Source organism: Oryctolagus cuniculus, chromosome 3 (assembly GCF_051225735.1).
Source record: "Oryctolagus cuniculus isolate XC-2025 breed Fujian yellow rabbit chromosome 3, ASM5122573v1, whole genome shotgun sequence".
In the NCBI taxonomy this organism is placed as follows: Eukaryota; Metazoa; Chordata; class Mammalia; order Lagomorpha; family Leporidae; genus Oryctolagus; species Oryctolagus cuniculus.
The window spans coordinates 68,134,260-68,147,932 of record NC_142869.1 but is presented as its reverse complement, the minus strand read 5'-3'; the positions used below and the strand labels follow the sequence as shown (position 1 = coordinate 68,147,932).

General features: G+C 45.4%; 1 protein-coding gene across 12 annotated transcripts in view; it reads left to right on the top strand.

Annotated features, from left to right (window-relative positions):
• The window catches only part of RAPGEF4 (Rap guanine nucleotide exchange factor 4), a 326,097-nt gene that overhangs the window by 186,328 nt on the left and 126,096 nt on the right, over positions 1–13,673 (top strand). For 7 of the 12 annotated variants that reach the window (XM_002712290.6, XM_070070679.2, XM_089328145.1 and 4 more), the window contains 2 exons: positions 2,002–2,074; positions 6,082–6,101. In XM_002712290.6, coding sequence (XP_002712336.2) covers positions 2,002–2,074; positions 6,082–6,101 — 93 coding nt within the window. The other 5 variants (XM_089328148.1, XM_008258753.5, XM_089328142.1 and 2 more) reach the window with 3 other exon arrangements.

The following is a 13,673-nucleotide window of genomic DNA, read 5'->3' as shown; positions in this document are numbered from 1 at the left end:
TTGGGATTTTGTTTGAAAAAAAGAATGTATCTTTTAAAGATGCCTACTGAAATATTTATGGACTAAATGATATGGTTATCTGGGATTTGCTTCAAAGTAATTTTGGAAAGGGTAACATTGGCTGTAAGTTAATAATTATTGAAACTGGATATGGAGTAGTGGTGTGCTGTTTTTCTAAGTCTTTGACATTTTCTAGAAAATGTAGAACTTGAAAAAACATGAGGTTCCTATCACGTGCAAGACATAGTGACTTGTGTTTCAGAAATAGCTCTCAAGCCTAAGAGACCTTGCTCTACATGTTCTCTGCACTGAGCCCAATGCGCTGGACGTTGTTGGCACACAGTAGGCACTCAACACACACAGTTCAGTTCCCAAAGGGCTGCTCTGCTTTCCCCTCTCCCCAGTGGTGGCCGTGATGATACGCTCCGTGACAGGCAGCAGGCCGAGTGATGGGGTTTGAAGGAAGATGGAGTCTGGTGCATTCAAGAACCAGACGGTTGGTTCCAGGGATTTCCTGGGCCTTGGCATTGAGCTTCCTGAGATGAGGGAATCCAAGACAGCATTTCTAAGCAAAGGACAGTGACCCGTGTTACATGAATTATCTCTTAGGAGCTTCTTAGGGAGTTGCTGGGAGTGACAGGGATAACACAGAAGGCTACGGGGAGATGTGATCATCACAAAACCTTCTTAGAACATAACCAGCCCTCACCTACTCTCCCTGAGCCACTTTCGCTTAAAGTGCATAACAGTAGGGTGCCCAGAAATGTGCTTAATAATGTCCTCTCATGAGTAAGGGGTGATGTCGTGAGCAAGGAGAGACTCCGAGCTGGGCAGTCATCAAGGGCAAGGTCAGGAGGGCAGGCTGACGTGTTGGTCCCGTGGGTATGTTTCAGAATTAGCCAGCTCAGAAGCAGGGAGAATCGTGATTCTAATGTTTGCATGCAGGTGTCCGTGTAGTTGCCGCAGGATGAGAAGAAAGAAAGATTAAAAGAAAAAAAACCAGTGAGTCACATCTTGCCTGGAAGAAGGCTCTTTTGAGAAAGCCTCCACGCTAGGTTGCAAGCACCATTCGCATCCTCCTCATGGGCCAGATGGTTGCTGGATGCTTTGCGTTGCCCTTTGTCACAGACGAAGTCTGTGCTGACGCCCGTGGAAGCATGATGGAGTGCTGACCCTTCCGGGTGGCATTTAACATGTATGTGCCATTGTGATTTAAACCACAAATACACGTGGCACCATGCACTAAACGCAGTTGCCCGGCTTCCCTGCTGAGAAGAGAGGGGGCTGCCCAGTGGCCCTCCAGGGGTAGGCAATGCCACCCCCTCTAGTTGGATGATCCAGATTGCTTGATGGCCACCATGCCTGGTCCCCCTCCCAAACCTTGCAGACTACTGGGGCTAATCTCCCTTGCTGGGCCCCACATTTCAGAGCACGCCAGGACCAGAACTCAGGGAAATACACTTCAGGAGAATCCAAACAGACCTGCACTGAGCCCACCTCTTTTATCTAATGACACACCGGAAGTTCTTTGGAGGTCACGTATCAGGCAGGTGTACCGCGTAAAAGGAAGTGGCTGAATGGAAGCGAATCAGCGCCTTTCAAACAGACACTTTTTCAGACGTGCGTTTCTTTTGGCTTTGAAAGTAGCTGATTCAGTGCCATTCACCTATTAAAAAGGCAGTGCATTTTTCTCTGCAGCTACAAAATCCAAGGGCCTTTTCCCTCCACCAAAATCTGAGCATGTGTTTGTAGAGGGTGGAGGGCAGGGGGGTTGGGGATGCAGGAGGTTCAACCAGCCAGAAGTGCTTGACTGAACCGGCTGAGACGCAACCGCCCCCCAGGCAGGGGTTTAGAACACGGGGTCTTTCTAAGACTGGCTCCTATAAATGCAAGGCTTAGATGCTTCCTGAAGCCCAACGTTTCTGCTTTTCATCATGTAAATAAACCAATGCTCCATGCAGGTAAATACCTCTGCACTGAGTGTACCCTCTTGTCTTTCAGAAATACCGACAGTATATGGCAGGACTTCTGGCTCCTCCTTATGGGGTTATGGAAACAGGCTCTAACAACGACAGTAAGTGACAAACGTGTACATCTTGTATGCAGAGGTTTGTGGGGGTGGTGTGTGCTTTCAAGTGGCAAAAAAATCCATCGTGCACCAGCCTGACACACTGGAGGTCCAGGCTCTTTTGTGGGCAAACTCATACCTGGGGTATTTTTGCAAAGCTGAGGTGGTGTTTACTTTGTGGTCTTAGCTAATAGAAGGAGGTTTATCAGCTGGAGCTGGAGCTGGATCATCCTCAGAACACGAGGCCTTCATCCTATAGTGAAATCCAGTGTTGCTCAGTGCGCTTTGGGGAATGGGATTTGTGAGCCATCTGGGTCTCGGTCACTTCTAGATACCCAAGAGCCCTATCTCTTACTTGTTTTGGCTCAGCTGGTCAAGGATAGAAGCAGTGGGAGGCAGATTCTTAAATCATGGCCTCTTCAAATGCGGGTGCCCCTGTAGACATCAGGGTGCAGGGTGACACGGGAGGGTGGTGGAAAGCTAATTTGCTCAGGGATCTGCAGTAATCATCGCACCACGGATTTGTGTATCAAAACAACATGTTGTACACCTTAGAGATACATGGTGATATTATGTAGTAGATACATAAAATAAATCATCCACGCCCTGATCCGCGATCAGTCTCAAGGAAGCTTTGTTCTGTCGCTGCTCTTTTCTAGTGGGCGCCCACTGCACTTAAAGCACTCCCATGTCGTCTGTCTGTCCGTTCCGGCGTGGGGTGGTGTCTGAGGCCTCTTCTGCTGGGAGTTGCTCCATTGTCCGAGTCCCTTTTTAAGCTCGTGTGTGCATCGGGGCCCAAGGTGCCCAGTGCCGGGGAGTATCAGACAGTACTCCCACCCCAGGCACCCTCAGAGCCATGGAGTCACCCTCTCATGCCCATCCTAGCTCCTGGAACTCCCCCCTCCCTCCCAGCCCTGTCCCTTTCTGCAGGTGGCTCTCTGCCCTGCCTGGCCAGCAGCTTGAGGGCGCTGTCTCCCTTTCCTGCCTTCCTCTGCCTTCTCTCCCCCTCTGCCTACAGAGAGTGTGAGGGAGGGATGAGTGTTTCTGTCCTATCCTCCTTATTCTTGGCTTTTCTCCTCCCCTGGCTGAGCCGGGGGCTGGCTGGCTGGTTAGGAAGGTCCGGCTTGAAATTCCAGCTGTGCTGTGTCCCCCAGCTGTGTGGCCTGGGCCAGGGCACCTAGTCTCCCTGTGCCTCTGTTTCCTCAGAGGGCTGTTGTGAGGCTTAGCTGAATCTGAACAAGTCACAAGAGTGCTGGGTACGTAATAGGCACCCAAATGGTGGTAGCTATTAAGCCCTCACCCCAGTCACTCTTGCACCCCGCAAAGTCTTGACTCTGCCCCTACTTCTTGAATAAACCACTCTACCATCCAATCACGACTCCCACTACCCCTTCCCTCTGGGTCTCACTGAGTCTTTCCATGTTCAAGTCTCTGTGGGTCCCAGGCACCCACTGTGTTGTCCTGGCTTGCTTGGTCACCGGCCATGCGCATTTTTGTCTGTCTAATGGTGCTGTGGCCCATCCGCCCAGAGTCCCCATATTATATTACCCCGGGGTCTAACCTTGCACACTCTTTCTTTCCTTCGCACTTTCCCCTTGACCCTCCCGTCCTTCTCAGCAACTGATAAACTGCCTCCCACATGAGCACCTTTGTTGGGTTCCTCCAGGGCAGCCTCACTTTCCAAATGACAACCTAGCATCTTTCTTCCTGGGTGCCCTGCTGCCCCCCAACCTCCTGAGCTCAATAAGGGAACACATCCTGATCCCCCTACGTCCAGGCCACCCTCCTGGGAGGCCCATTTCCAGCACCTCTGCCGTTCTCTTTCTCTACTAGGCACAAAAACCTCAACCAGCTCTGGGTTCCTCCTCCTCTGCCCGCCTTCCGCAGAGACCCCTCGGCTGTCCACTGCCTCACCTCCCTTTGCAGTGCCCCTGGTCTTTCATGCCCATTCCCTCTGCAGCCACCAGGTGCAGGCGCAACTGACCAAACCCTCGGTGTCACAGCTTTGGTCTACCCAGCATCTGATTTCCACATAACTTTTTATTTATATTTTATTATGAACAGTTTCAAGCATACAGAAAGCAGAAAGAATGGTGCACTGAGCACCTTCACTTTAATTACTGTTATTTAATAGAAATATTTTTGTGCTTTGGTATTGTTTATTGTTAATAAATGTATATGTACTTTAAGATTAATATTTTTGCCATATTTCTCTCTTTCATCACATTTTACCTCAAATACTTCAAGAGGAATTGTTTTAAAGTAAAGACTTTTCCATATATAATCACTTTATCTGGAAAAAAAATATATATATATTACTTCCTCACCTATTAACTGATTAATGATTTTTCCTAATAATGCCCACCACCCAGTCCATACTCAGATTTCCCAATCTGAATGTTTCTCACTGATCACTCCAGTAACTGGACTTTAGTCAATGACCCTACATTGCCCCTTGTTGTAAATATCTTTTACTTTTGAACATTTTCTTCCTTCCTTGTTCCTATTCCTGTTTCTGTGCTACTGCCTCAAATTATTTACTGATTGTCCATTGCCTGCCCTGGAAGGTGAAATTGCAAAGCCCAACTTTCAAGTCCCTCCTTGGCCAAATTCATCCCTCTTCAGTCGTATTTCTCCACAGATACCCTAATTGCCAACCACTCAGATATGCTGATTTGTGGAACACTGTATTGATTTTATTGAACCTTGTAGGAAGTAATCTTCATTTATACTCCTCTACTTCTCAGATGATGAACTTTGACCCTTGCAAATGGCTGCGGCTGGTTGGATGGATGGGTTGGAGGGATGGATGATAGGTAGAGATTGGATGGAGAGATGGAAGGATGATTGATGGATGGTGGGTGGATGATAAATGTATGGCTTCAGATGTTTGGTCACCCTCACTCCTTCTGACACATATAGGAAGGGATGACAAACATGCACATTAATCCTTTCTGCTTCAAACGACAACCCCTTCAATCTCCCTGCTTTCTGCCTGAGATTCTGTCCTGGTGCTACCCGCTCTGGAGGTCAGATGTTTAATTAGGAATGTTTCCAAGCAGTCTTCCATTCTTACCCTTCTTACATACCCTACCACTGCCTATTAGGTTGGGTACTTTGTTCTTTTAATGCTAATATTACTATCCTGAATGTACCCAGACAAACACAATGACTGTTTACCAGAATGTAGAAGTATTATATTTTTGCATTGCAAGCCACTTCCCACTGCCCCGCTGGTTGGAAGCTAGATGCAAGCCACAGCCAAACCCTTACCTCCATGGTTCTGTCTGCAGTAGAAGGTCACTTGTGCCTGCTGCACTAGGGACATTAAGCTCTGTTGGAGCTGTGAACCTTTTGGTGTGCATCCCTCCCATGTCATCTGGGGTCGCAGCTCCAAAGGAAGCGACAAGAAATGGGGGCTGCCTGTGATAGATGCACAGGAAATGCTTGTCGGCAAATGATCACATGATGAGTAATGAACTTTCTCACTAAGAAAAGTGAGATAGCCCTGGAAGGAGCCACCGGCCGGCCCAGGCCTGCCTTGAATCGGCAGGAGGTTGCTTTGCTCAACATGGAAGATGTGTTGTGATAGCTTTTATGTGTCCCTTGTCTCTAGGTTCAAGTCGCTGGAGAGTGGGAGGTGCTTCAGAGTTGATATGTCTGAAATTCTGAGTGTTCTGGAGCCCAAACCGTTAGAATGAGTTGCTCACATTGAGTAAATCAATCTGTGCTGGGTTTCACCTCTGGGAAAGCAAAGCAAGTGGCCAAGAAGCAAAACAAACATGAATTTTATTTTTCTGGGTACATAGCCCTGCTCGTCATCCATTGATTGATTTACATTACAGATTTTGATCTGTTGTATTATTTCTCTGAGTAACATTATTTAAGTTCTTATGGAAACACAACTTAAAAACACTAAAATGTTACTTGGGTTGGGGCAGCAAAGGACTTCTGTTCCGTTTTACAGGTTGAGCTTACAATTCACGACCTTTCTCTCTGTCTTTTTCCTCTAGGAATTCCTGACAAGGAGAACGTGAGTAGCTCCTCTCTGCCTAGCTTCTAAAATCTGTCATAAGGTAAAATGTAATCACGGTACCTCTACCAGCAAAGAGAGTTCTTGAACCACATTCAACAAAGCAATAAATATTTTTTTAATCTTTTGCTGGCATCTTTGGTGAGTCGTTTTGAAATATGGATGGGAGAGGGTGAATGCTCTGACATGGCCATGACATGCCTGTGATATTTAGTCTTGAAGAAGGGTCATTCCAGGGGCAAATGGTACAATTTCTAAGTGTTTCCTTTTTCCCATCATGTCCATGTGGTAGAACAAATCTAACTTCACAGCATGGGGAAAAGCTCATTGTTTCTTCTTGGTAGGAGTACAGACTGAAATTCAAGGTCAGTTGATGAATTTGTGTAATTATATCCAAGTGCACTAGAATCAACATTTCTCTTTGGAAACTGAAAATAATTACTTGCTATAATTGTTTGGGGAAAACAGGTGACAAAGTGGGAGGTTGGGGAAAATAGCTTTACCAAGAAAGGGTGCCAACCATGCTTTGGAAGCCTGGTAGTGGTTCAGTGGTGTATTTTTGCATGCAAATAATAATGTGACTTCTATTAACTAGAACCTGAACTTAGACGACAGGAAAGGGCTGATGATGGAAGTGTGTGGTGAGTGGTCTCGAGTGGTGCTCAGGTGGCTCTCAGGTGTACCACTTTGTCGTTGTGCTCCTTGATAGCTGTGTCCAAGGAACAGTGTGACACTTGTCACTCTTCTTTCCCTGCTCTCTGTCCTGGGCCTACAGGCAGATACACTGTCTTCAGTGAATGCAGGCGATTTCTGTAGCCATCGCTGGAGATGGGGCTGTCTGTCCTTAGAGGCCATCCTCTTTTCATAGTGTTGCTTCTACAGTGCTTGCTGGGAGTCTGGCCCACGGCGACACCATGGCAAACCTGGGGCCGAGGCCTAGCGATGCCACTTCAAACGTCACACCAAAATCTTGCAGCATTTTGTTCAGCCAAGAGTTTTTCTCCCTAGCTGGGGGCATGCACAAGCTCTTTGGTTTTTCTAAACATCCTTATTGCATCTTTATCAAGACCACCTTAAAAGGCTGTTATGAAAATTGAATGAAATAATTTGTGGAAAGCATGGCGACAAATACAACAGGGCTCAATAAATGTTAGGACTCTCCTTGCTGTGTTTTCTCAAGCCTTCTAACATTTCCTAGCTGTCTTCTCTTCTCTGATAACAGCCTACACTTCACAAAGGAACTGTCCTTTTGCCTTTTACAGCTCTCCTTAAAATCCCTTTCTTCAGTGAACCTTGCCATCAATCTTGGGCTGTTCAAAAATTGTTGGTGTGTTTTGCATAGCTTTAGGTATGATTACAATGGTTCTTGAAGATTCGAAAGCAACAGGCTTTTTAGTCTAAAGCAAACCACTGATCCTGCTACCATTTTAGACACGGATAGCCCCAAACACTCATGCCTTAACAAATAATTCAGAGATCATTAGCCAAATAAAAATGATGAAAGGGGCTTGTGCTCTCTCATCAAGTGGCTGTTGGTGACATGGAGTGCCCACAGAATGTGCCAAACCCTGGGAGGATGAAGATGTTCTAGACTTCAAAAGGAAGCTCTGGTTCTCCCAGGCACTCTGTGACCTTTAGTTGGCTCCCCTGCAGTGCGACAACAGGCACGCGACTCCAAGCAGAGGGCCTAACAGCTGGCACCATGTGCTCACTTCATGACAAAAGAGGAATTTGGAGTTTGCGGAACATCTGGTACAACGAGCTGTTAACAACAGGCTGCTCTGAAAGACTTGGAGGACTGGTCAGGCTGTGTCCTTCTATTGGTAGTAGCCTGTGCTTATTTGTATTTGTTGGGGCCGTTCTAGGTCGGTTGACCAACAATCAGGAAAGCACACTTGTTCTCTATTAGCAAAGCAAGTGGCAGTAGCTCACCACGTGCTGTTAGGAAAGCTCTCTAGTGCCAGTCAAAGAGAAGCAAGTGAGATGAAAGACATTCATGAGCAGAGCCAAAGCTCTAGAAAGATAAAAAGAAGCTCAAGAGGCTTAAAGTGGTGTTAATTGAAAACTTTTCCTTTAGAAGAGACAAGTCATGTTATGATTTCTTTTATTCTTTATCTTCTTTAATTACATGCTGAGCAATTTTATATTCTCCTTATGTTTCCAAATAACAATGATATGCCTGTGCACTTAAATAAAAGTGCTTAGACTGCTGTTTCAGTGTCCAAACATCCTTTATGGAAAGATTTTTTTCCTTTCCAGGTTCCGCTCAAATTTTGTTAATCACCACATTTAACTTTGATCAAATATGCAACATCAGTTCATGGTGTTTTTAGCTGCTTTGCAAGCTACATTTTTATTTCTAGACTTAGCTTTATGTTGCATAAAAGAGAGCTATCCTTTCTTGAGATACTCTTTTGTATATACAAATGGGCCAGCAGTTATTTGCTGTATTGATGGGAAAGTCATTTAGTGTTAGAAACTATAAAGTAATTAAGAAAAGTAGTAGAGAAATAAACATGGAGCTGATAAAGCAAATAGACAATTTTGGTAGAGTTGTGATTGCTTGGGCCTGGATTTGAGAGAGAGAGAGAGAAAGAAACACTCCCATCCACAGCTCCACTCCTCAAATGCCCACAGTAGCAGGGGCTAAACCCAAGCTGGTCTAGGGCTGAAAGTAGAAGCCAGGAGCTCAGTCCAGGTCTCTCACATAGGTGGCAGGAACCCAGTTACTTGAGCCACCACTGCTGCTTCCCAGGATCTGTGTTGGCAGGAAGCAGGGGTCGGGAACCTGAGCCCAGCATTGAACCAAGGCACTCTGATGTGGGACATGGTGTCTTACCCTCTAGGTGAATGCTCACTCCCAGGTTGGTTGAGTTGTTAGAGATTCTCCTCTTTGCTCCGTTTAAGCTACAGTTTTTTTCCCCTGTTCTGCATGTGCCATTCCCAATTGACCATCTGTACACTGAAGTTGAAAATCACAATTACAAGAAAGCTTTATAGTGGGTGCCCTTTTAAGGTCTGGGCTTGTGTGTAATTTTTGCTACTTATGTAGATGTTGTTGCCTATTGTGCGCCATCCTTTTGAGCGGACAACTGCTGTGAACTTTTATTGTTTTGGAAGGTTATACTTTCCTTCCTCAGAATGGAGGGAGCCAGAGAAATAAGCTCAGAGAGATTTTACAAAATAGTCCCATTTTTTGATTTATAAGCATTTTGTTTCCAAATGGATCTTTGGAGGCCTTATTTTTCAGGCAGTAATCAGGGTTCTTACAAGAAGTTTGTGACAAAGTGAAATTAAAAGATCAGTTTATTTTGATTCAGAAATTTTGAAATTTAAGCAGTTTTTTCACAATATGCATCTTCCAGGAACTTTGTGAAGACTCCCATAATATTGATAGCATGCTTAGCCAGCTTCTTGCTAAATACTGAAGAGTGCTGTTTTAATATAAATCGCAAATGTTTCAGAGCTCAGAGATATTCCCCAAGAGCTGACACAGTGATTGGGGCTGGTGTTATGGTGCAGTGGGTCAGGCCACCACCAGTGATGTTGGCATCCCACATCAGAGTACCAGTTTGAGTCCTAGCTGCTCCAGTTTCGATCCAGCTTCTTGCTAATTCACCTGCGAAGGCAGCGGAAAATGGCCCAAGTATTGAGCCCCTGCCACCCGTGTGGAAGACCCAGATGGAGTTCCTGGCTCCGTTCTTGGGCCTGGCTCAGACCTGGCTATTGTGCCATTTGGGGAGTGAACCAATGCATGGAAAATGTCTCTGTCTCTCTGCTGCTCTGCCTTTCAAATAAAGAAACAATGTAAATAAATCTTTATTTATTTTTAATTTGAGATATTTTATTTTATTTTATTTTATTTTATTTTATTTATATGAGAGGTAGAATTACAGACAAAGAGAGGGAGAGACAGAGAGAAAGGTCTTCCATCCACCGGCTCACTCCCCAAATGGCCGCAATGACTGGAGCTGAGCTGATCCGAAGCCAGGATTCAAAAGCAGCTTCCAGGTCTCCCACACAGTTGCAGGGGCCCAAGCCCTGCCCCCATCTTCCACTGCTTTCCCAGGCCATAAGCAGAGAGCTGCAATGGAAGAGAAGCAGCCAGGACACAAACCAACGCCCATATGGAATGCCAGCACCACAGGTGGAAGCCTGGCCCACTAGGTCACAGCACCAGCCCCCATATAAATAAATCTTGAAAAAAAAAAAAAAAAAAAGGAACAAGCAGGCTTGGAGGTATGCGTGTATCTGGTTCCATTCAAATATTATTTAAGGTAGGAGTTTCTCAAACTTATGAAAATCATGGATTATTTATGTCAAGAATAAATTTTGAAAATTACTATATAGATGTAAGGTTTTAAATGGCAACTGGTAAGGAAAAAATTTACACAGTTTGTAAGAATTCTTTAATGAGAAATAGAATATGATAAACAGAAAAGTAAGTAAGTAACTATTAGGGTCAAAAGCTTAGGAATGTTGAGGGGATATAACGACATTTATTTCTTTTTACTGTTGCTGTTTGCTAAGGTTAGAATATTTCTCACCTGTTATTTCACAGCATCGTATTTTACCATGTAGATGGGCTCTCATGGGGTATGCAGGGCCAGATGAAGAAAATGGAAATTGTGTCTTCTCAAATCTTCTTCAAATATTTAAAAAACTGAAATAATCCCCTGTCAACTGCCGCTTTAGAACACTTACGGAATTCAAACCAACAGCTTTCTGGGGAGCGTAGTGTTCAACACTCACTTGAAAATGATTGACGTGGAAAATGGACATTTGGTCTAGTGGTGAGATGCAGCTGGGACTCCCACGGCTCATATCGGAATCCCCGGGATTAAGTCCTGACTCCAGCCCCCGGCTAATGCAAACCCTGGAAGGCAGGGGACTTGCACCCAGCTCAAGTGGTTGGGCCCCTGAAACCCACCTGGGAGACTTAGATTGAGTTCCCAGCTCCTGGCTTCATTCTAGCCCAGCCCTGGCCATTGTGGGCATTTGGGGAGTGAACTGCAGGTGGGGCTCTCTGCCAGTCTCTCTGCCTCTCCGTTCAGTAAAATAAAAATGACTGCTCTGGGTCCAGAGTTCCTGGCTTGTCTGGGGGACACGTGGTTTTACCAGCACCACTGCCGTTCTGGAACATTTGTGCAGTTGAGCCAGGGTGTGAGGCCTTCGGGGCAGGCAAAACAACAGTGTGCTCCTGAGCCTGCTTGTTCTGATTCTGAAGGACAAATTGCTTATCACCCAAGTGAAGATTAGATTCCGTACCCAGTCTTGGGAGTTAGTAAATATGCATTTCTGGAACTGGCCAATTGGAAGCACAGCCCTAGGAGCTGGCACTTACTCAGCCCCGCCTCCTGGAAAACACTGGCGACTTCACACGGCAGTGCCAAGGACAAGTTCAGCTTGCTGGCCTCTGAAGAAATGTTTGTTTTTGTCTTTGTGAGTTGTGCATTTCGCCGGATCTCTCTCTCTTTCCATGCCACCTGTTCCTCTCTTGCGTCACCGAAGCTGACGGCCTCCTGGTCTCTCTGTAGCTTCTGCAGCAGCATTGGGGTTGAATGGTCTAGGTGACGAGTGGCTGTCCTTCCTGGAAAGAGCAAACCTAGGCAGCGCTCTAGAGCCCTGCTCATCCTGTTACCGCGAGGCCCTGCGCTGCCTGTGTCTGAGTGTCCCCGGCCTCGTTCCTGGGGCCTGTTCTCCGTGAGTTTGCCGGGAGAAAGGACATGTCTTGGGGTACAGTGGCGTGGTGGGTTGTTGTATTTTGAGAATTATTGTTATGATAATACGGATTCCATTTGGTGATGGTTTTAATGACCTAACTTGGGTTTCTTTACAATTTTTAAAGTTTATGTTTTGTGGGAACTTTTTTAATGTTCTCATGTGGATGTTTTCTAGGATTGCAAACCTTTAGCTGCATTTGAAGCCATTTTTCTCAGTGTTTTAGATATCAGAATTTGATCACAGAGAACCTGGGCAGTATCTGGTGGGCAACAGTAATAATGATAACGAGAGCAACAACAAAGGAAGTGAGGTTTTCTCTCTCTTTGTAGCCAACAGCTTCTCCCTACTCGCACCTTCAAAATGGTATAGCCCTGGGCTAGGGGGTTGGCCTAGCAGTCTGGACTCTGCCTTAGAAGGTGCTCATCCCACACCGGAGTGCTTGGGTTCAATACCCAGCACTGCTTCCCGGCAGTGCAGACCCTGAAAAGCAGTCCTGATGGCTCAAGTCATTAGGTTCCTGCCAGCTGTATGGGAGTCCTGTATTGAATTCCTGGCCCCTGGCTTCGGCTGTTACCCAGCCCTGATTGTGCAGGCATTTAGAAGTAAACAAACAGATGAGAGATCTCTCTATATGTATTTCTCTTTCTCTCTCTTTGCCTCTCCCTCCCTTTCTCTCTCTCTCCCTCCCTCTCTTTCTCTTTCTCTATCTGCCTTTCAAATAAAATAAATTATAAAAAACCTTTTGAATGTCCCAGCCCTGAGATGAGACTGCTGGACTCTAGCTGTGCTGCTGACCGTGGGCAGGGGCAAGGGACATGATGCGGCGTTAGCGGCCTGTTCCACGTGCTAATTCCAAAGCTGGGTGGGAGTACACTTCTGCCTTCTGAAATAATGGGCTCCTGGACCGAAGGCAATTATCTGCAGCACCAGTTACTTGAGCTGCTAGCATGTCATTGCTATTAACTGTGAGAATAAGACTTATAGTATCATTTATTTTTGATGTATTTGAATTTTTACTATTCCTGTTTTGAGAAATGGAAACCAAATTCTTTACAAAATATGCCTTATGGATAGGAGAGAAAATTGTAGTGTGCTCAGATTGGATAAATTAATCTCATGTTGACAGTCATTTAGGATTTGGATTCTTTTCTAACAACAATTCTGTGTTAGGCAGGCTCCCCTGAGTCCATAGATAGTAAATTATGCTGTAGTCATTTTCTTTACCTGTAGGTAAAATCACATTGATGATAGATAAAGGCATAGATAGATAGATAGATAGATAGATAGATAAAGGCATATACATGTCTCTGTAGAGACATATGTGTATACATGTATGGATAAATATACATGAGAATTCTTCCGCAGTGTGTGGGAAATGGAATTATGAGTTTATTTTGTTGCAAAATGTTTTTGAAATCCATGCATATCAAAGGTGTTCAGAAAGGTTCATACAGATTTTCAAAAACTATGCAGGGGTTTCAAGTATTTTGCACCAAAAGAAATTTACCCCTTTTTGAAAGATTTTTAAGCATATGTATTGATTTACTTGAGACACTCTCATCCATTAGTTTACTCCTTCAAATGCCCACAATGGCCAGGGCTAGGCTGGGACAGCAGCCAGGAACTCAATCCAGGTTTCTGTGTGGGTAGCAGGAACCCAATTACTTGAGCCATCAACTTGCTGCTTCCCAGGGTTTGCATTGGCAGGAAGCTACAGTCAAAATCTGCAGCCGAGTATCAAACCTGGGGACTCTGATATGGGACACAGGCATCTTAACTGCTAAGCTAAATGCCCACCCCAAGCTCATCTTGTAATTGCATTTTTCCATGAACCTTTTGAAGTACCTG